This window comes from Copadichromis virginalis, linkage group LG17 (genome assembly GCF_057382275.1).
Source record: "Copadichromis virginalis isolate Kocher_CV1m ecotype Utaka linkage group LG17, C_Virginalis_male_GT1.1, whole genome shotgun sequence".
NCBI lineage: Eukaryota > Metazoa > Chordata > Actinopteri > Cichliformes > Cichlidae > Copadichromis > Copadichromis virginalis.
In genome coordinates, this window is record NC_140634.1 from 12,855,072 (window position 1) to 12,878,883 (window position 23,812).

A 23,812-nucleotide genomic window follows, 5' to 3' on the forward strand; every position below is an offset into this window, starting at 1 on the left:
TATTTATTTATTTATTTTCTTTTGGTGTTGAGATAAGAAAATGTGTTTTGCTGTCCCACTCTCTATCAGACTTGAAGTTGCATTATGGTGACCTGACTGACAGCACATGTCTGGTGAAGATCATAAGCCAGGTGAAGCCTACAGAGATCTACAACCTGGGTGCTCAGAGTCACGTCAAGGTAGTGTGATCCCAAAGTCACAACACTCGTGGTTCTTTAGTTTGTGCAGTGTACTTTCAAATCAAAGCTCTATCCCAAATCCCATATTAACACGCTACAGTATTTGAAAAGCTACTTTCAGCTGCTCCTTTGTCACTGTGGATCATGGCTGTATGTTTTAAATTGCTTATACAACCCCAGAGAGGATTTGTGACTCGGACTGGAATTGAATCAGTAACCTTTCGCTTACCAAGCAAATGTGTAAAAAAACGACACTGTGGAGCCACGCAGTAATGCTGCATACCACATCATTTGTATTTAATACGTCAAAATGATAATTAAGAGTTAGTGCACACATTTAGTACCACTGGGTAACACGCTACTATGTCTGAGGGAGCACTGCATCTTGTAAGCAGTGGCTACATATTTCTATCAAAGTGCAATGCAGTGGTGTCACAAATGAGACATTACTGGACTGGATCTTACTTCAAAAACTAAAAGGAAATATTCAAATCTATAATTTCATTTTATAACTATGTCATTTTTAACATGTTAGTCTCTAGTAGTGTCATCTCAAACAAGATTGTTTCCTTGGTAACACACAATCTCAGGAAGTCTTCAAAGATACCTAGTTCTTTTTTTATTTACACAAAAGTATCCTGAACAAAGGGAACCATAGTGAGTAGGTAGTACGCAGTTGTGAGATTTTGGATGGAGTAAGAGTGCTTTTCCTATAAACATTCTTAATCGTCTTCCCATTCCCTGGAACCACTGCTCATGGATTTGCTTTGAAGAAGGATATAGGAAAAAAAAAAACTGATAAAGAGACTTGATAACAATGAATTTGCATTCCAGCAGCACTCTAATGATGGTGAACCTTCAAACCATGACGTTAGACCAGATAAGTATGAATAAAGTTAGTTACAAAGTAGATTTGGTTTCTCTTTTGTGGCATTATAATAAAAGTATTCCAGTGAAATCTGACAATGTTAGATTCTGGTTTCATTGGTCTGTAATCCTAAACAAAGTACAGATGCTTTATCATATGAAAAGAGTTTTGAGTTATAAATATCACCAATATAATGGGTTACTGACAACTTTCAAGACATTTGGCTTAGTCTGCGTAGTCTTGCTGACACTGATAAATGAATATCAGAGACGATACAGTCGACCCCTACATATTCCCGGTTCAGTATTTGCGGATCTTTCTGTGGAACCGAGCCAAGGTGTGAAACTGGATGTGGGTACCAATCAGCCAGAGTTTCGGGTGAGTTCATTGTGAAACCTGGCCCCACCTTATCATGCAAATTCCTGAGATCAGATGGCCCAGGATGTGAGTGGGCGTTAAGGCGTCTGGGAAGGGATCTCAAAACTGGATTATAGATGGCAGAGAGTTGGTGTCGTAAACCACCGCCTCTGTTCCTTCTGGAAGAAGCTCCGAACCTGTAGGTAACGATAAAAATCTTCCCTGCCGATCTCGTAAATCTGACACGTCCTCAAAATTTATCAGCTCCCCATGCTTCACTATCTTACAGATTGCAGTGATTCCATGCCTGGACCACTCCCTGAATTTATGGTCTAACAATGCTGGAAGGAAGCGTGGGAGATACGCTGGCCATCCCAGCAACCCTATTTCCCTATTAAGACCAAATATTTTAATCACGTCTGCCCATATTTTCAGGGAAAAACTTACACATAAATTTTGCATCTGATATGCCTGTGGTAAACTCTCAAGAGACCCCAGAACAGACTGTATTGGGAAATCCATCAAAGAAAGCTCAATGTCCTTCCATTTTGCCTCAAACTTAGAGTTACACCAGCACACTAGAGGTCTGATCTGGGCTGCCAGATAGTAATCCTCAAAGCACGGTAGAGCCATGCCCCACCGCTCACCAGGCAGCTGCATTGTTGCATATTTCACTCTTGGCCTTTTATTTCCCCATATGAATCTTGAGCAATGCATATCCCACTCCCTAAATTGTTTTGCTGGAACCTCCACTGGAAGCGCTGCAAACAAATATAGCAGCTTTGGGAGGATATTTATCTTTATTGCTCTAACTCTGCTGCCCAGATCGAGGTGGAGCAGACCCCACCTCTCCAGATCTTCATATATCTTCTTGTTCACCCGATTATAATTAACTTCATAGAACAATGCAAGGTCTTTTGTCAGCAGGATCCCCAAATACTCCATTTGAGATTGATGCCATCCGAATCTATAGCTTGCTACCAATTGTCTTGAGGGGTTAAAAAAAAAATGTCAAGATTTGAGTTTTTTGAATTTTTAGTCTATAACCAGACAGTCTGCCATATTCTTCCAGTATTTCCATAAGCAGAGGAATTCCCTCTTCCGGGTTTCCTAGCGCTACCAGCACGTCGTCTGCATACAAGCAAATTTTATTTTCCACATTCCCCGTTGTAACCCCCGCCAATCGAGTCTCTTCCCTGATGCATTGAGCCAACGGTTCAATGAAAAGGTTAAAGAGCAGTGGGCTCAGCGGGCAGCCCTGCCTACAGCCAGGTTGTAGTGTTATCCGATTTGAGAGGCTTCCATTAACTTTGATCCTCGCTGTTGGAGACATATAAATCATTCTTATACAGGGAGTGCAGAATTATTAGGAAAATGAGTATTTTGTCCACATCATCCTCTTCATGCATGTTGTCTTACTCCAAGCTGTATAGGCTCGAAAGCCTACTACCAATTAAGCATATTAGGTGTTGTGCATCTCTGTAATGAGAAGGGGTGTGGTCTAATGACATCAACACCCTATATCAGGTGTGCATAATTATTAGGCAACATCCTTTCCTTTGGCAAAATGGGTCAAAAGAAGGACTTGACAGGCTCAGAAAAGTCAAAAATAGTGAGATATCTTGCAGAGGGATGCAGCAGTCTCAAAATTGCAAAGCTTCTGAAGCGTGATCATCGAACAATCAAGCGTTTCATTCAAAATAGTCAACAGGGTCGCAAGAAGCGTGTGGAAAAACCAAGGCGCAAAATAACTGCCCATGAACTGAGAAAAGTCAAGCGTGCAGCTGCCAAGATGCCACTTGCCACCAGTTTGGCCATATTTCAGAGCTGCAACATCACTGGAGTGCCCAAAAGCACAAGGTGTGCAATACTCAGAGACATGGCCAAGGTAAGAAAGGCTGAAAGACGACCACCACTGAACAAGACACACAAGCTGAAACGTCAAGACTGGGACAAGAAATATCTCAAGACTGGTTTTTCTAAGGTTTTATGGACTGATGAAATGAGAGTGAGTCTTGATGGGCCAGATGGATGGGCCCGTGGCTGGATTGGTAAAGGGCAGAGAGCTCCAGTCCGACTCAGACGCCAGCAAGGTGGAGGTGGAGTACTGGTTTGGGCTGGTATCATCAAAGATGAGCTTGTGGGGCCTTTTCGGGTTTAGGATGGAGTCAAGCTCAACTCCCAGTCCTACTGCCAGTTTCTGGAAGACACCTTCTTCAAGCAGTGGTACAGGAAGAAGTCTGCATCCTTCAAGAAAAACATGATTTTCATGCAGGACAATGCTCCATCACACGCGTCCAAGTACTCCACAGCGTGGCTGGCAAGAAAGGGTATAAAAGAAGAAAAACTAATGACATGGCCACCTTGTTCACCTGATCTGAACCCCATTGAGAACCTGTGGTCCATCATCAAATGTGAGATTTACAAGGAGGGAAAACAGTACACCTCTCTGAACAGTGTCTGGGAGGCTGTGGTTGCTGCTGCACGCAATGTTGATGGTGAACAGATCAAAACACTGACAGAATCCATGGATGGCAGGCTTTTGAGTGTCCTTGCAAAGAAAGGTGGCTATATTGGTCGCTGATTTGTTTTTGTTTTGTTTTTGAATGTCAGAAATGTATATTTGTGAATGTGGAGATGTTATATTGGTTTCACTGGTAAAAATAAATAATTGAAATGGGTATATATTTGTTTGTTGTTAAGTTGCCTAATAATTATGCACAGTAATAGTCACCTGCACACACAGATATCCCCCTAAAATAGTTAAAACTAAAAACAAACTAAAAACTACTTCCAAAAACATTCAGCTTTGATATTAATGAGTTTTTTGGGTTCATTGAGAACATGGTTGTTGTTCAATAATAAAATTATTCCTCAAAAATACAACTTGCCTAATAATTCTGCACTCCCTGTACATTGAATAAACTTGTCACCAGTGTTGGTCAAGTTACTTGAAAAAAGTAATCAGTAACTAATTACTGATTACTTCCCCAAAAAAGTAATCCCGTTACTTTACTGATTACTTATTTTCAAAAGTAATTAATTACTTAGTTACTTAGTTACTTTTTAAAAACACGATTTACAACCTGAAGAGGTGATAAAGCGATAGATCTTTCAGCCCAATTCTACTTTTTCTACATAATCCATCATACAAAATGTAATCAAATGGAAAAGTCTCTTTTTTTAAACTTGTTTTATCAGTTTTAATCTTTTAACTTTATGCATCAAGCAAAAATGTAATTATATGCAACATTCTCTGACTTGAATAAATTAGTTTAACATTTAAACATATTTTCTGCACATTCCAGCACATAAAATAAAATAAAATATTTTTTGTGTTTACACTCACATCTTTCAAATAGATGCAAGTAAAACACAGCAGAAAATAAATAAAGTCAAAGACTCAGCGGTCCTGTTGCTCTATTTTCTCCTGTAAAGCAGGACTGCGGTAGGCGGAGGTTTACCCTGGTGCAGGTGTGCCGCGGTCAGTTGAAGAATCCGCGAGTTTCTCTGTGAGTTTCCCATTACGTCGTTGCGCACTCGGTGCTTGCTTAGAAGTTTAGGGGTTTTTTTCGCTGTAAAAAGAAGTTTTCTTCCCACGCACGATGGACGCTAATGTTTTTGTCCCTTTTTATGGAATCAAACTTAAAGTAAGGTCAGTACTTCCACGCTTTAAACGCTGCATGCTCATACTCTCTCCCACAATTGATATGTGATTCATTGTTGATCTGCACACAGCTGTTGTCACTAACGGCGCACTCGCTTACGTCACTGTCGTGAGACATTCTCGCAAAAAATCACGGTTTTAGTAACGCGGTAACGCAGCGTTCCTACGGGAAAGTAACGGTAATCTAATTACCGTTTTTGCAATAGTAATCCCTTACTTTACTCGTTACTTGAAAAAAGTAATCAGATTACAGTAACTGCCCATCTCTGCTTGTCACATAGCCCAAATCTCTTCAACACATGAAACAGAAATTCCCACCCGACCGTATCGTATGCCTTTTCCGCATCAAGCCCAATGAGAACTGTTCCAGTTTTCCCTTTAAGTATCCGGTCAATAATATGAATGGCCCTTCTGATATTATCGTGTGTTTGTCTGTTACCAATGAAGCCAGTTTGATCCTCCTCTATCAGCGTGGGCATCAATGTACTCAATCTCCTAGCCAAAATAGTTTATAGTCTATATTTAACACGCTAATAGGTCTATAACCTCTGGGGTCAGTTTTATCCTTCCCTGCTTTTGGTATGACAGAGATATACGCCTCCCGCCACGATGGTGGGAGCGCCCCCCCACTCAGAGTGTAATTAAAAGAGGCCTTTAGTAGCGAGATTAAGGGTTCCCTCATCTGCCTATACCACTCTGGTGGAAATCCATCACATCCTGGGGCTTTAAAAGTCTTGAGTTTTGAGATCCCAATGTTAATCTCTTCTGCTGATATTCAGGGGCGGAGCGTGGGGGTGGCTTACTGGGCTTAAGCCCGGGTTGTTTTGTCAGAAGCCCGGGGTCTTTTGGAGTGTAATTTTTTCATAGTTAGATGCCTGGCTGACAACTGTATAAAACAAAAAGTACACACAATATTCGAAGCACATAGTGCACACTGTGGGAATTTACGACTGTGCGTGAATCCCCCCTGATATTGGTATGATCCGAGCTCAGGCACTAAGCGACTGAGCGAGGGGGCGGGGCAGCTGCTACCTGTTAGTGCGCTGTTGGAGAAACAGAGCCAGCCATACTAAGGAGAGCTTAAGTTTGACCAGGTACCAAAGCAAATCATTCGTACCGTATAAATAATGTAAATATGACTGTGCATCACGAAAGATTGATATGAAACTGATCACTTGACCAATATTACGTTACTTGCTCTTCAAGTGAATCAACAAATGGCGAAATGAAAAGCCGAACAAATGCTATTTTTTAGAGTCTTAGCTTACGTGTATTTATTTCATATTTTCAGTTCTTACCCTCCCCGACTAAATCGGTTTCAGTTATGTACTGAAATATAAGAATGGACATTAGAGGGTTCTTTCAAAGAAAAAACTCAGGTAAATGTTATTTTATATATTGTGCTTTGTATGTTGTTCAGTATATTTCTATGCAAAACAAGAGGGATTTCAGTACACAGCAGGATATTCACATTTGTAACCAGATATTTACATACACTTTATGGAGAAAACATAAAACATTTTTACTGTACAACATCAATTTAGAGTAAACTTTTGTTTTAGATAAATATTGAAATATCTTTTGAATTAGTTAAATGTCAGAATAAAGAGAGAGAGATCTGTCTATTTATTATCACTTTCATCAAATTTAGGAGTACATATACACTAAGTTTGTTAATTAATAAGAAAACTCCAGACGATTCCATTCTGAGCTGAAGAAGCTTCTGATAGGTTAGTAGAGTCCATGTGAGTAAACTGGTGGCACAGCTGTGGATGCATATAAGGCAAAACACAGAGCCTTCTTCTTTGAAATGGGAAAATCAAGAGATGTCAACCAAAACACCAGGAAAAGAACTGTGGAGCTCCATAAGTGTGGCTCAGTTTGAATACAATTTGGTGCCATTTGCAATTAAGAAATACAGATAGTTTCTCTCTTTACTCTTAAAGTTAACAAATATGTTTTTTATATTTATCAATCTAAAAAAATAAACATTTAGTCTGATTTGATGTTACAATTAAAAAAGTGTTTGTTTTGATCTGAAGAGTTTGTAAATATCTGGTTTCAACTGTATATTTTATGATTGTCAGCACAAAGAGAGAGAGAGAGGAACAGAGAGAGAGAGCAGAATGAGGACAGAACAGATGAACAAGAGCAGGTGAGACACACATGTTAGTCAAATGGTCGTTTGCCAAAAGTATCACCGTATCATAGGTACTCATGTATCTCGTACCTAGTGTTTCTTTTTAGGTTTGCTATTTTTCAAATTCTATATTTATTAAGTTATGCAGGCTTGTTTGCACAACAAGGCCAAAATAATTATATAAACTTTTCTCAATCTAAATATTGTACTTTGGTAGATTTAAAAAAATAAGTGTAGTGCAGGTCTATGATGATTTTTAGTGCTACTATCATCTAGTTCTGATTCTGGTTCTGTCTTGGTTAAGTCCTCAGTAGTCCTGATTTTGAACTGTTGTAGTCCTGTTTTAATTCTGGATCAGTTCTGCGTCTGGTTGAATTGGGGTTTAGTCCCTGTGTCTTGATACAGCCCCGACTTCGTTCTGTCTTGCTGCTTAATTAAAAAACTAGTTTAAGGTGTCCTGCATGTGTGATATATATATTTCCCTATATGAAGTCATTCTTTTTTGAACAAAACTCAAAACAGAGCCTATTAATCTTTCAGTCATTTCTAACCCCACCCCCCCAACCCCAAAAAAAAAAATCCCACATGCATACTACCCTTTAGGGCTAAGCCCCGGGTGTTTCAAATGTCTGGCTCCGCCTCTGCTGATATTTCTCTTTTTTTTTTTTTTTTTTTTTTGTGTCCCGTTTGGATCTTTAGCCATCAGAATTGTTGTCTTAAGGCCAAGAAAGATGCCAAGCGGATTTATTTTACCAAGTGGATCATCATGGCCTTGCCATATTGGTCCATTTGATTGACCTTTATTATAATTATGTATTTATTTTATTTTCAGTTCCTACAAACGGGACAGACATGACTGGGGGATAGGACAGGGAGAAAGAATGAAAGAGAGGGAGAGAAAGAAAACCAAAGGGGAGAAGAGACGGTGAGAAGGGGGGAAGAAAGAAAAAAAAACAAACAAACAAAAAAAACAAAACACCTGGGTCACCTGTATGGAGAAAAAAACAGAAGAGAAAGCAAACAACAAAGAGCAACATAATAAAAAAAACGGCACCATCACAATAAACTAGCTAGCAGTAGATATCAGTAGATACTAAGTAATAAACGATATTGTGCAGCACGCAAGATAGACAGCGCACAATGTGCTTTGAGGCAGCAGCCAAGAAAGCTGTAGTCCGCGTCTGTGAATACCCGTGTGTACACCTGTGTGCATACCTGTGTGGATCAGCATGCTTGTATTCCAAAGGTTTCTCCATGTAACGATCTGCTAGGGAGTGTGGGGGAGCCACAGCCCCGTCCTCCAGGGTATGAAGCAGGTATGGAGGAGATCAAAACTCCAGACATCCAGAGGCCCCCAGAACACAAGAGACCAAGGAAGACCAACAGAGGGGCAGCCGCGCCACTGTCCCAGTAAGAGCTGAGGAGAGTCCCAGATGAGGGCTGCTGATATTTCTCTGATGAGTTTTTCATTCTGCTGCTTACCTATAAATGGTAGATTTATAGAAATCTGAATCTTATGCTCATCTGCTTTATCCGGTTGTGTGTATAGCTCAGCGTAATATTCTTCAAATGCTCTCTGAATTTCTTCGAGTTTATTAGTTATCTTTTTTTTTTTTTTAAATTTCGAACTTTATGAATAGTGTTCTCCTGTTGTTGCCTCCTGAGTCTCCATGATAATAGCCTAGCAGCTTTGGGTCCTGCCTCATACCACCGTTGTCTATTATATTTTAATTTTTTTTCAATTTCCTCACTTAAAATTTTGTGGATCTCCTGTTTAACCGGCCTCATCTGCTCCAATACCTGGGGGCACCTTGTAACGGTGTGCAGTTGTTCCAATTTTTCCAAATTTTCCTGCAAATCTGACAGCTTTTTTGCTCTCACCTTCTTTAGGACTGCACCTTTTACAATAATTTTACCCCTAAGGTATGCCTTAGCCGCATCCCATAAAATTGTAGGATTAACTGTTCCATTGTCATTGAGTTCTAAATATGTTTTTAACTCCTGTCCCATTTCTCTTTTAAACGAGTCATTATTTAACAGACCTGTGTTAAGCCTCCATAAAGTGTTTTTGGGGCTAACTTTAAACCCAATCTTCATAGTCAGTCCTGAATGATCAGATAAATCTCTCTGTCCTATTATACAATCCTTCACTCTGGGAGATCTTTACTAAAAGTAAAGAAATAATCAATCCTCGAGTACATATCATGTCTCACTGAATAAAATGTAAATTTGCGTTCATTTTTTTGTAAATATCTCCATATATCTATAAGCCCCAACTCAGATAACATTGTTTTTACTTGTTTCTCTAATTTAGTTCCCCTCTGGTCTCGGCTAGTTGTATCCCATTTTGGATGGAGAAGTAAATTAAAATCTCCTGCACATATACATGTACCAACACTTTCTGTGGCAATAAGACTGAATATCTCCTTAAAGAACCCTGTACTACTACCAGGGGGTGCATATATATTACACAGCGTGACGTCTTCCTGTTCCATTTTCCCTTTCACCAACACAAATCTTCCCACTTTATCTTTATGTTCTCCAGTAAACTCAAAACCAACCTTGTTCGGTATCAGAATGGCCACTCCTCTTTTTTTGCCAGATCTATGTGAGGCATAATAAATATTTTTGAATGCCATTCTCTTCCACTTCTCATGTTCTTCCTTTGATATTGCGTTTCTTGTAGAAACGCAATATCGATTTTTTTTCCCTTTTTAGCTTTGAAACTATCTTACTCCTCTTAATGGGATTCTTTATATATTTATATTCAAAGACAATACCTTATAATACTGCATATGTTCTATGTATTTCCAACTTATTTTCCTGCACCAACATAACAATACTCCCAGCCCTCAGAACACATAATAAACACACATGAACAAAGACAGAACTTGTCTTAATCAAATTAACCAGGTCTTCAATAAGAGAGGTTTTTTTCTCTCCTCTCAGTCTGGGGGGAAATGCCACAGTGTGGGGCCCCTCTCGTTTCCTATTTTAAAAGAAAAAAGGAAACTAAAAAACAAAAACAAAAAACATGTGAGTCACCTGCATCGGACCCTCACCACTCCATGATCAAAGGGGGATCGACGTGCCATATTCCGATATCATCATGCTTTCCACATACCTTAGCATGGAGGTGCCTTCTATGTTCTCAGGGATGCCATATATCCGTATGTTATTACGGCGTGAGCGCCCCTCCAAATCCGTAACCTTCTCTTGGAGCTGCCTCTGGTTATCCAGCAGCTGAACAATGGCATCCCTCACTCCAATGTCCCATTTCTCCTTCCCTACCATGTTTCTTTCCATTTCTTCCAGACGTTTCCCCACCTCCTCCATCCTGCTTGTGGCGGCGGTAACCTGTTGAGTTATCTCGTGTGTTAACTCGCTCATTTGGGCTTTCATGTCCTCTTTCAAACTTGTTCTCACGAGTGATAGCTCCTTCTTCATCTCTGCCTTAAGGTCTTGCATGCCCTCTGCCACTACTTCACTCACCACCTGTCTGAGGGGGCCTAGTGCTGATGTTGTGGCCTCCGCCGCCATCTTCTCGCCCTCTTGCTCAAAGCGTGTTTCATTTGTCTTACTCTCAAGTCGCGTTTCTAAGCTTCGGCCTGGGGCTCGTCCCTTCTTATTTTTATCTCCGCTCATTATTCTTGAGGGGAAAGTCGCTTCTAATGGACTATATTCTTGAATTGCGGATTATTTTAGCTATCGATGCAGGAGCTCCTGTTTATGCTGCTACTCTCGCCACCATGACACCGGAAGTCCCAAAGTAATCTTTTTAACACTAAATCTTAGACAAGCGTTGCTTACTAGTGACATTTTCAGGTTGATGTTTTCATTACATGGATAGATCAACAAGCTACCCAAACTCTCAGCTCATGTTTTGTCTGTCACCTCCTTGGATTTTTTCCTACCAATAAATGGGTAATGACTTATCATGTTCTTTGCCTGTTTGTATTTTTCAAGACTGTTTTAAATTCAGTTCTTCTGCAAATAGTTACTGTGTCTGCATATGGTCAGGAGTGACTGCTGCTGGAAACAGTTAACAGCAGATGATGTTAAAAAGAGACTTAGTTCTGGGAAGTGAGCTGTTCATTTGCTGGAGCTGGTGGGACAGGAAGTAATGTTTTCTTGGATGGGTCAGTCTGTGCCACAATGTCCCTTTTGTCTCGGAGCTCCACGGTGATCCCAGGAGATCTCACCCCCACCCCCATCCCCCTCTGCCCTTCCACATTGGGATCTGACACACAGTCTCCAGGCAGGACTGATCCTCCTTCATCATCATGGGTTTGATGGGATATAGAGCCAAGAGCTTAGTCAGATCACAGATAGCCGGTAATAACCAATGTCTCATGTGACTGCGTGGGAGATTACGTTTCAGTTATAGCAATCCGCCCTCTGTTCAACTTATTTTGAATGCAGTCCTTGAATTTCTTATTAAAGCTGAAAGAGTCCAGTCAGACGGCAGATCTCTTGGGTGTATGACTATATTTGTTTTTCTGATTTTCACTATGATGGTTTCATTTTTTTTAAGTAAATAATGAAAAAATAATAATAAATAATGAAACTGGAGGTTAAAGCTTTAATGATCGTTTGGCCACTTGTGGACAGAAAATGCTCAAAAACACAAATGTTTACCTTATAAAGTTGTGGTCAGTGGTCAACCCAGAGGAGAGTAGCATTATCGTTTGGGAGTTGTAAGTCTGGCCACTAAAATTAAGGTATAAAATTTACTCTTTTTTTTGTTTTAGATCGAATTTAATTGCAAACAATCAACAAAAGATGTTTCAGCTGTTTGCTGTTTTTTGCTGATTCCAGCTTACTTCTAGTTCTGAGACAACGATAAAGTAAAACAGACTAATAAGCCACATGGAACTGAGGAAATTCTTTGTAGGTTCGTAACTGTGTCTCATTTTATTATTAAAATTTTGTTGACTGGCCGAGACAACAGTTTCCTGACGTTCCGGTATTTGTACAAAGTAAGTGAGGCCTGAATGAATGACTGACACAAAGGAAAAGAAGAGAAGGGGAGAGTGAGAATGATGACTTGTCTATCCACATTCTTTGCGGTTAGAGGCTGTGACTGTCCTCCCATCGCCCACATGGTTAGATCACCATAATGCCACACACATTTTCAGCAACAGAACATCCATGTATATGAATGGGGTGAGGGTCCGCTCTGTTTATTTATTTCCACACCAATAAAACCAGCCTGGGAACCTCCTCGACCACATGCTACACGCTCCCGACAGCTGAGCGTACTAGATTACTGGCAGTAGTGGTGTGGAGTCTGCCCTGCCACGGAGGAAAAGATCTCTCATACTGACCACTTACTCAGTGTGTCTCTCTTGCTTCCCACTAGCCCTTCTGCCTTCATGAGACTCATCCAGGCAGCTTAATTTGTAGTATGGGATGTGTGGGTGCTGGTTTCCGCTGCAGAGAGTCATCATTGAGAACAGAGTCGAGGCTATTTTCTAATGCTGCAGGGGTGGAGGTGCACAGGGAAAAGTCAACCGGCACTGGAGGGCCTAAGGCAGCCAGCTGCAATATCAAAAGATCAGCATGCAAACAAAGCAGAAGGGACCTTCTTTGACTCCGACTGATCAGTTTGATCTTTGTGCTTAGGCTTCTTTCCTAAAGTAATATTTCAAATATGTTTTCACCGCCTGCAGGAAAGATGGCCAAAGAATTTGTAAAAAGAGCTTGTAAAAACAATATTCTTAGTGTCAGCCTGTGGTGGATTGTTTATTACACAACTCCACACTAATAAAATATCCTCTGGTTATGGAGCATTGCCAAGTAACATCTTCAAGCTGTATTTGATCCTCGAAGAGCAGAATTAGTAGAGTACCTTACTATTTGAAAAGGAATGGGAGATATGCATAGCTACACTCAAGTACAGCTGAATACATCAGTTCCTTCTGGAAATTGTGATTTCTACACAGTATTTGCCAACTCTAAATATTAACACCATAATCAAATTCAGAATCATGGTTATGAACCTCAGGGCCCAAGAGTTTATATTGTCAACACAACTTTGGGTCTTTTTCGCCAACTGTGTTATCATTTAACAATGTTAATATTCTTGGTGTAAAAGTTTCATTTATAGAGTTGGCATGTTAGCATGTTAAACAGACTGTACATAAAAAAGACGGGTAAAAACATAACCATGACAACCATGGTGGTGTCAATTGGTTTGTGAACTGTCATGTTAAAGCTTTAACATATTAGCTTTCCTCAGGTCTGACATGTTAAAACACCAAAGTCACAAATTGGAACAAACTAAACGAGACAGCGCTAAGCCAAGGGGGCGCGCGTTCTAACAGGTAAAATTACGTTTTGCTTTTTGTTTGTTTGTTTGTATTTTTCCACACCCAGCAAAGTCTGGTGGATTTGAGGAAGCTGTGACGGTAGCTATAGTCCTATCAGAAAACGAGCTTTCTGATACCGACCTAAGTGCCCAAAACAAGTTAACCCAACTTGACTAAATTTTTATTTGGCTACAGCAAATTTGGCATCTAACACATTAACATTCCATTTAGCTTCTGTGTTAGAACCATGCTATGGTTTCCTGCTTTGTACTTACCGCAGAAGAATTGAACAGTGAAGGGATGGGACTGTGGACTGCAGAGTACTGGGACATGATTGCCACGGTTCTAGTAGGATGCTAGTAGTAAGCAACTTCAGTTTTTAATAGCTATTAATAATAATAATAATAATGGATTGCATTTATATAGCGCTTTTCGAGACCCTCAAAGCACTTTACAATTCCACTATTCATTCACTCTCACATTCACACACTGGTGGAGGCAAGCTACAGTAGCCAGAGCTGTCCTGGGGCAGACTGACAGAAGCGAGGCTGCCATATCGCGCCATCGGCCCCTCTGGCCATCACCAGTAGGCGGTAGGTGAAGTGTCTTGCCCAAGGACACAACGACCGAGACTGTCCAAGCCGGGGCTCGAACTGGCAACTTTCCGATTACAAGACGAACTGCCAACTCTTGAGCCACGATCGCTTTATTTTACACCTCAAAGTCGACACAAATCTCAATGACCTATGCCAGCTGTCACAGGTCAAGAGGCAGGCTAAACCCTGGACAGGTTCGCAGCCAGGGCCAGTGCAAACACAGACAGCCTTTCACACTTACATTCACACCTACAGCCAATTTAGAATCACCAGCTAACTTAACACGCATGTCTGTGGAATGTGGGAGGAAGCCAGAGTAGCTGAAGAGAAGCAACCATCACTCCATCTGTTTTCTTATTATTTATCCAACTAGGATCAAAGGTTGTTAGAATTTGGCAGGAGATGGAATATACCTTGGACAGGCTGCTGTCTAGTGTGATCAAACAAGATTTAGATACCAGAAAAACTGAACAAGTATATAAGAATAAAAACAAAAAACAGTAGCCATGGTTGATGAATTATTCATCTTTGTGACAATAAGTACTGAAACATTTGTAGTACGGAAACATACTCGTGAAATGTGCATTAACAACGAACTGAAATGGGGAAGTGCTCACACTAATCTGTTCTGCATCTGAGTAGTTCGGTATGATCCCATTGTGTTCTCCCACTGAAGCGCTTCACAGGAAGGGCACGAACAAAACCCCTTAACTCTGCTCTCTGTGCGAGGTTTCCCACCTGCAGCTGTCACAGCAGACACACAGGGAGATGGGCTGAATTATTAACACACCTCAGTCATGACAGGGGAAAATGACATGACGGGAAGAATAGGGGATGAAGAGAAGATGGAAAGAGTTTGGGGAGGTGAGAGAGTGTATACAGTGAAGCAGAAGGTTTTGTTTTTGACGGCTTTTGAAGACATAAGTGCAGATTGCGCTCTGGAGACAAACTTCCTCCATGTATATCCTTTATTATCCATATCTGAATTCCATCCTCAGAAAGAATTACCATCATCCCATTATCTTCTTGCAGCTCACTCCATCTCTCCATTACCCTTTGGTCTCTCCCCCATCCGGGTTTGCAGAGGCTCCCACGCCAGAGACACACAGGATTTAACACGCCTGTTTCCCCACAAAGCGCTGCACTGTTTGTTCGGTGTGTTGATGCGTTTATAGGCCTAAAGTGGCTATTGTGCAGCCTGCCAGCAGTTTACTCTCAGGCAGTAATACCACTACTTACTACAGTCTGTGGGCTTGTTATGCAATTTGTTTAACTGGTAAGTAATGTGATGCGGTTGTTTTGACTCCTTGTGTATCATCCAGCAGCGTTTGTGGGTAGTGGATGTTACATTGTTTGGAGCTACAATTTCCTGTGTTATTGGCCCTCTTGACTGTTGGGGATCTATGTTGTCCTCACGTGCCAATTCTGCTCCAAAAAAGCCTAACCTAGCTTTGCAGTGAAAGCCCTTCGTTTCCAAATTTGGTGGTGAGTTTTGTATTTTAGATGAACTGAAGCAATCATGCTCCTTTTGGGGTTGAAATTATTCATCTGAGGATAATAAAACTCTCTTTAAAAACCTATTAGATTGTCAACAATGCATTGTCATGAGGCTTAAAATTCATTAGATGTTAATCTTTTTTTTTTTTTTTTTTTTTTTTAAACTAAACGACATTAGCAAATTCCAAGACTTTGCTGCTCCTTACGGCGACTAAACTGCTTATAAACAAGAAATGATTCTCATGCAGTTATGAACAGTTAGAATTACTCTACGAAATGTTAATATTTTTTCTCGTGGTATTAAATTTAAAGTGGTCTTCTACTTATTGTAGTTACTCCTCTTACTGTATTCTTCCTATTATTATTACCCGATAGCTAATTCCAAAACACAACTGTTCTTTAAGAACAGTTTGGTGGAACAGTGAGGACACACTGGGATTTATACAACTGAGCAAATAATACCCAGTGTTGCAAAAAGGTAAAACCATCTGTTTACATTTGTTTTGGAGAAACATGACTGTCATTTTGACTGCTTCTAAGGCAAAATGTGTATTTTAAGGGCACCTAATACTTTTTCAGACCATATTTTTTATTTTGGGAAGCAACTAACATATTGTTGAATTATCACAGTTCAAAATAATCCTTTTTTTGGCACTGGCTTTAAACCACCTTACTTCTGATTGGCTGCCCCTCAGAAATAAAGATGTTTTAAAGCAGGTGGGTGGAGCTTCTGCGCTTAGAGACCGAGCAGTAAGTCTAAGATGGACTGTCCATCATATCATGCAGAACCTTTGTCTGTCACCCAGCATTTGGAGCGTAATGAAGCCTGAACGTTTGACTCTTGTACACTGCATTTCTACAAACCCTGTCGGCATGTTTAATATGAGCACTGACTGCTGTAACACAATAGAGAATAAGTAAACTCGTAATTAGTTCACTTTACAACTCTTTATATTACAGAATTTGCTGCTCGTTTGTAGGCTTTTTATACATGAGCGTGAAACACAAGTTCTGCATCTGTTTAATGTCCCGAGTCCATACAAAGCATAGGAGAAAACAGTCATTCAGAGGACAGTGACTATCATTTCGTAAACTGTGAATGATGAGCGGTCTTGCCTTGGTAATAGCCCACTGGCTGGGTTTGCTCACTCTCTGATTGGTGTTTACATTAACACCGTCCAATCAGCCCTCAGTGGCACGCTTGCAGTGGTGTGTGTATCTCACTGGGATCAAGGCTCGCCTGGAACCAAATTAGCGCATTCCCCGCTCAAGTGTGTGTTTTCTGTCTCAAAGGACTCATTAGCTGCGTGTGTGCGGTTTGCGAGTATTTAAGGTGCCGTGCTTTCCATTGTTTTAAAATTGCGTTTCAGCATCAGAATACTGGCAGTTTTGGCCAAATGGAGATGGAGTGTAATCTCCGTGCCCACATTTTCTCATGCCCGCCACCTGTTGAATGAGGAAAAGCAGGACCGCGTTGCGTTGGTGGCCTGGTAGTCAGCGGTCAGAATAGCTCCCCGAATGGACCGATTCCTGTTTTTAAAGGTTAGGCCTTCATGCGAGGCAGGCTGCCTGGCCTAGATGGTTTTAAAAAGTGAACTTTAGCTTAAGAATAGATGCTTCTGTGCCAAGAGAAACAAGTCTGCACTTTCCTCGTTCAGAGTCAGGGAATGTTTTGTGGTTGTTCCTTGTGGGTCAGATTTGTTGCTCCACTCATGACTCAGGCCTTTTTTTTCTTTCTTTTTTTCTGTTTTCCAGCACAGTTGTAACACATGGAAACACGCATTTCGGGAAAAGATAGAAGGAAGGAGAGAGCAGGAAAGTGGGGAGGGAGGGGGAAGCTTTTTGAGGTTAGTTAAGAAGTAAAGTAAATACACTCAGTCAATAAATGGTATCATAAAGCTAAATGTGATTTCATCTAAGTCTAATCTTAAATCAAGGCCCAAATATTTCACATCAACTGTGCAGTTCGTTCGACAAGCAGAAGCCAAACTCTGGAGATGTAGTTTCTCGTGTGATTTATAGGTGGCAGTAGAGAGCTGCTGTGGACGATTCCCCTGGTAGTTTGTGTCAGGGTTGTAGCACACAAACAGAAGGTGTGCAGAAGTAAGCCACATTCTGCACCAGTGGGCTTCTGCATCCAAAGTAATCTCCAAAGTCATTTTTCACATTACAATTTTATTTTTATTTTTTTTTTGTAACAAAAAACCCCCATAATTAAATAAAGGGAAAAAAATAACAGAATTGATTCATTAATTTATTTATTCAGTGGGAATTTTTTTAAAAGTCACAGTTTTCTAAGCTGGACTTTAATTTACATTGTTGTTGATAATTTGTTAATGAAATCAATGTGGGGAAAAACAGTTCTGTCCAGTATTATGTAATCATTTGGATAATTTGTCAGTTCAAATGAAACTAAATATATTTTTTATTTTATATTCTTGTTTTGTCTTATGAGGCTTACTGAGGCTATTTTGGGTATTTTCCCACCAATTTCTAGAGTAATTGATAAGTTGATTGATCTAACACTGAAAATTCAATAAGAACCTTCATTTTAATTTGTTACAATAAATAAATTGAATAGAAAGATTTTATACTTAAGAGTAATCTAGCTTCTGAAGAATTGAGAAACAAAAACAAAAAACTGGTAATTAATGTTGATGTTTGGTCATTAGGTATTATTTTTATATGGGGAATTTGAAAAACTTGACTAAACCATAAAGAATAGGTCATTATAGCCACATAATAATGATGAACAATCTCCTTGGATCCACAATTCACAAAATGCACGCACATAAAAATTTTTTGAATTGGTTTTAAGTTTTAATATTACTCGAAGCTGTCATAGGACGTTGCCCCCTGCAGGTTCGTGTGGGTCATTACAGGTGGTCTACAGGTAAGCAAATTCGATAGCAAGTTTAGGCTTCTCTGGGTTTGTTGGTGTCCAATTTTCATTGAGATGAATCAAGAAAAAAAAGACGCCAATAAATCAAGTGAGGAAAAACAAAAGACAGGAAAGGGATCAAACCAGGTACAATGTTGACAATGGAGAAATGCTATTCTACATAACTGCCAGATTAATGCTGTAATACTGTTTTCCTGAACAGCTCCATCATGCCTGGATCCTTTCCTCCTCTAACATTCTTCCTTCCATTTTTTAGTTCTTTGACTAGTGATTGACAATAGCCCGTAGCATGTTTGTTGTTACGATACGATGCGAATACCACAATGAACACACAAAGCAGGGCTCGTTTGTTTAATGAGTTTGGTGTAGTTGATAAGAGAAGATGGCCGAGGAGAAAAGATGGTAACCAGGGATTACGCTAAATATTTATTAAACTCATCAATCTTCCTGTTGCTGTTGCTATGTCCTCCAGGGACACATTTGGCATTAATGGCAGTAAGCTTCATAGCTTCATACTGGATATTCTGTAATGATTTATCTGAAGCTGTGCTGGTTGTTTGTAGCTGCGAACAAAGAAGTCATACCTGAGAAGAGTGCTCATCTAATTCCAGGTAATCTGCTTTTGTGAGGATTTATTGCTGCACGAAAAGCTACCCCCCCATAATTAGACCCAGCCTACAATTAGAGGCTTAGAGTTTGTGGTATGTAGCTTATTATTACAGCTATAAATAGCTTAATGCAAATCTAAATATTTACTCATATAGAAAGGGTAGGTTTGACCCAACAAGTCTTGTTTTGTGTGTTTGCTCTGTGCCTATTCTCCTGTGTAATAAAGTTGTTATTTGATTAGTTAAATAAATGATCAGTTCATCAGAGTCAGCAGATTTTAAAACGGAACAGCTCAATAAATAAACAGATTGTTTTAATATTTCAGCTAATGCACAAGTATGTTTGCTGAAAAAAAATGTGAAGAGTCTTTTACAATGCAGTTATAGAGAGCTAGTTAAGTTGGTAACTACAGTAGCCTCAGGGAGAACGCTGCTTCTCTTAAACTACCGCACATTTGGACAAAAAAATGGAAAAGTTACTAAACTATTAAGATAAAAATATTGAGAGCCTCCAAGTAGGGCTGTTCGATATAACGATATATGACGATAGATGACGATATAAAAACGTCTATCGTTTCATTTTACGCTATAGTTTGTTTCGTGGTGTCGCAAAATAAACTGTTTATAGCAATATTTTTTCATCGTTTTGATGGTCACTGTAGTGGCTATATTCATTTCTTAAAGTTCTCTCTTTCTCTTATATTTAATATAACCACACTACAGACAGACAAGCGCCTGTTTTTATGCGTTGTGGTTAGCAACAACGACGGTAACACCATCGCGTGTCCGCTTGTTTATGTTCCACATAAACCTTTCACAATAAAGCTCAAGATCCTGTTGAGACTTTTCAAAATAAACTGAATCATGTGAAAGAGCAGGTTTTTTACGGATGAGAAGTAAAAAAGAGCCGCCAGGTGCTAAAAAATAAACCTTAGACTCAAACGTTAGAACAGGCTTTTCCCCGCAGCACGCTGTGTAAGAAATACTCACAAAGAAAACGGCGGCTGTTACAACTTATGTCTAAAAATGTATAGTTTCATGCATCGGTTAAAACACTCGACTCCAGCTACACGACGCCCAGCTGGAAACACTTCACGCAAGTCGAGCTGCCCGAGATTCACAGAATTTACAGAAAATGTTACATTTTTGTGATTTATATCGTTATCGGACGATAGAATTCTTATATCGGGATATGAGATTTTGGTCATATCGCACAGCCCTACCTCCAAGGCATTTTCTTTTCATATAAGACTAAAATGCTTTTATTCTCAAAATATGGTTATATTTGAACTAAAGGAGGTGGATGGCTAAATTTGAACTTCTACAGCGCTGGCAAAGCAAGTCACAAAAAAAAAAGCTGAGTAATATTTTTTGCCTATAATTATTGGCACCACTCAGAATCATTGGTATATTAATTTTTTTCAGTAATGTAACGCACCGTTGTTATATTTCTGTAGGAGACTGAAAAGTAAAGGATTTGTGTGAGAGTGTGTTTATGGGGGGCATTGTTGGAGGGGCTTTGGGAAGGTTTGGGAACCACTGTGCGTTCCCACTCATTTCTCTTCAATCAATTTCAATATCAAACTTTTTTTACTGAATCAAATTACACACAACGAAAATAATACATGAAACAAACTCGATACAATAATAATTATTCTGTTCTATTAATGTGCTCTTTTAAAAACATTTATTCTAGAATGAACAAACAAACCAACAAAAAACTTTCATAGGCCAAAGGAGGTCATCATAGACCTTTTTTCACACCTGAAAACAGCTTATTTGGTTTCCATTTGCATAAATGTCAGCACATTTGCAATAATCGTTACGAGTTTCTTTTTTTATATCTCTGCTATGCTTTGTCAGGATTTGGTTTGAGTATTAACTTTGTGGCTTCTTCTGGGGTTTCATGCTCCATGTGCAGCAATAATATCGAGGGCGCAGCACCCAGAAATAACAGATTTCCAGTTTAAGTTGCAGATAAGGTAGACTCGAATCACATGGAGCTGTTTGCTATGCAAATAGGTGTTGGTTTAAGTTTGTATTGCCGTGTCTGTGATTAAAAAACAAACAAACAAACACGTGCGAAACTAGTATAACAACTTGAGTTTACACAAAGAGCGCAGAGACACACAGCTCAGTTGACAGAGAGATTTGGTTTTATTGGTATCTTTCTCTAGTGTGCATACATAGTGGTAGAATTATAGTGTGTGTACAAAGGGATTTCAATGAGCAGACTCACTGACTCGAAGCAGTAAGGCTTAGCAAAGGGGGGGAAAAAAGTCTGTTTCAGCTTGTTTGTTTCAAAAGCGGCTGTCAAACAGCAGCTAGGCTTTATTATTTTTTCATTATGAAAATTAGTCTTAATATCTTCTTCTGTCATCAGTGCAGCCTCGTAATTACACTATATCCCCAAACACCCACACTGGCTGTGACACACAGTGAGAAGATGCAGCTCGCTCAATCCTTCCATAAGTGACATAAGCTCATTACTCACAGTAAACATTGTTGCTAATCTGCGAACACAAGTCCCGACTGCTGCTGCCCACTCTGTGCTGCATGATCACACCCTAATAGATACAACACACGCGCACACACACAAAAACACACACTTCCTCTGCTAATTGCATGTTTGTGTAATTCTGCCGTGTGTTTGGAGTTTCTCTTCCCAGCGTGTCCTGCAATTGTAATTGTGCCACTGCAGACTGTACAGAAGCTGATGTTTCAAGTACTTCTAGGGATAAAAGGCAGGCGCTCCTAGAAGAAGAAGAAAAAAAAATGGCGGCGTAATTGCTGTATCATAACCTGTAAATTTGCTTTTTAAGTGTGTCATGATCTGTAATTGTTCCAAAAGACACTGTTCCCTTTATTAGTTTTGTCTAAGAATGTGTTTGGGTGTTCTCTATGGTTCCCCGTGTACAAATATGCGTCTGTTGTGCAATTTGAGGATTGCAATGTATTTACAAAAGCCCGCTGTAATGAGCTATGATCTCACATGTTTGGATCACACTGTGGACCGTGGAACAAAAACAAGAAGAGGAGAGGCAGGGTTTGAAATGAGTGCAGATGTAATAAGTAGGCGAGAAGTTACACTCGTATAGATTAACATCTAATGTTGTAATTGTTTTACTCTCTTGTTGACGTGCTGAAAGTCTTATTGTACAGCATGATTTTTTTATTTTTTTTTTACATTTCAGTACCTGTGTTGTGTGTTGGGTGCTGTCTTTGCCTGCGTGTTTTAATTGAAGCTTTAAATCACACTGTCAAACCTTAATGAAGGGTTGGGCTTCTCTTAACGTGTTCCCATCAACTAAACAAACAGGCCTTTATTCTCAGAGAGAGTAAAATGTTCAAGCACAGTAAACAGTCACTCAGCAGACAATAACAGATGTATAAGCTTTGAGAGATGAACAAAATCTTTTGTTTGTTTTTCACGTGTCATTCTTTAGTGAGTTACAGTAACTTTCTGGAACATTAGGAAATTCTTTTAATACTTGTCAAGTTTTAGAGGTTAACAGCTTGTAAGCTAGCAAACTGTTAAACGGTCACATCATGAGAAGGCTGTAGCTTCAGGAGGTAGAGCAGCCCTCTGCTGATCGGGAGGTTGGTTCGATTCCTGGCTTCTTCAGTCTGCATACCAAAGTGTCCTGGGGATCTGATGCATGCATCAGAGTGTAAATTTTAGAAAGAAAGCACTTTAGACACAGAAAAGAGTGCTTATGTGTGATTGAGACATGTTGTGTTACTCAAGTAGAAAAGGACCGTCTAAAAACCAGTCCATTCTTCAGTTGAAAGGTGAGAGGATTAAAGTGCAATGCTTCGATTAATATAACTGCGCGTACAAATTCAATCAAACTGATCAGATGCTATAGTGCTATATATGCTATATTGCTACAGTCTTGCTTTTTAGTAGTTTTTCTGCATATGTGGCGAAGCTTTGACATGATGGGTTCCTAGCAGGTGTGAAGCAGCTTTACCTGAGTATTCATGCAAAAAATAAATTGGAACTACATCAGAATGATGGAGTATTTAAACAAAAAAGAGCCAGACCAACAGAACAGGCTGTGTTTATCTTTACAGCAAATTTCGATGCAGTTTTAGTCTAAATTTAGGCATCTAAAACGGGGCGATCGTGGCTCAAGAGTTGGGAGTTTGCCTTGTAATCGGAAACCGGTTCGAGCTCCGGCTTGCACAGTCTCAGTCGTTGTGTCCTTGGGCAAGACACTTCACCCGTTGCCTACTGGTGGTGGTCAGAGGGCCCGGTGGCGCCAGTGTCCGGCAGCCTCGCCTCTGTCAGTGCGCCCCAGGGCAGCTGTGGCTACAATGTAGCTTGCATTCACCAGTGTGTGAATGTGTGTGTGAATGGGTGGATGACTGGTTGTGTAAAGCGCTTTGGGGCCCTTAGGGACTAGTAAAGCGCTATATAAATACAGGACATTTTAAATTATAACACATTAAATACGTTTGGAAGATTACTTCCAAACTACTCTGGCCTTTCTATACAGATTAGTTCTGATTGGGTCCCAGATTGTTGTCTTCTCATTTTTAGTTATTGGCTCAGGACACTGTAGTTCTTCCACACCACAGTGAGGATATATCTCGATGGGTCTGGCTTAGTTTTGGGGGATTGTCCTGTTATAATATAAGGGCATGCACTAAACTGTTGCCAATTCACAAATACTGTGTGTGA

The 23,812-nt window shown here is 39.9% G+C and overlaps 1 protein-coding gene across 1 annotated transcript in view; it reads left to right on the forward strand.

The window, feature by feature from the left end:
- Nucleotides 1–23,812, forward strand: part of gmds (GDP-mannose 4,6-dehydratase) — a 200,959-nt gene that overhangs the window by 21,060 nt on the left and 156,087 nt on the right. Inside the window, exon 4 of the mRNA XM_085436239.1 lies at nucleotides 70–179. Coding sequence (XP_085292365.1) covers nucleotides 70–179 — 110 coding nt within the window. The remainder of the gene's footprint in view (nucleotides 1–69; nucleotides 180–23,812) is intronic.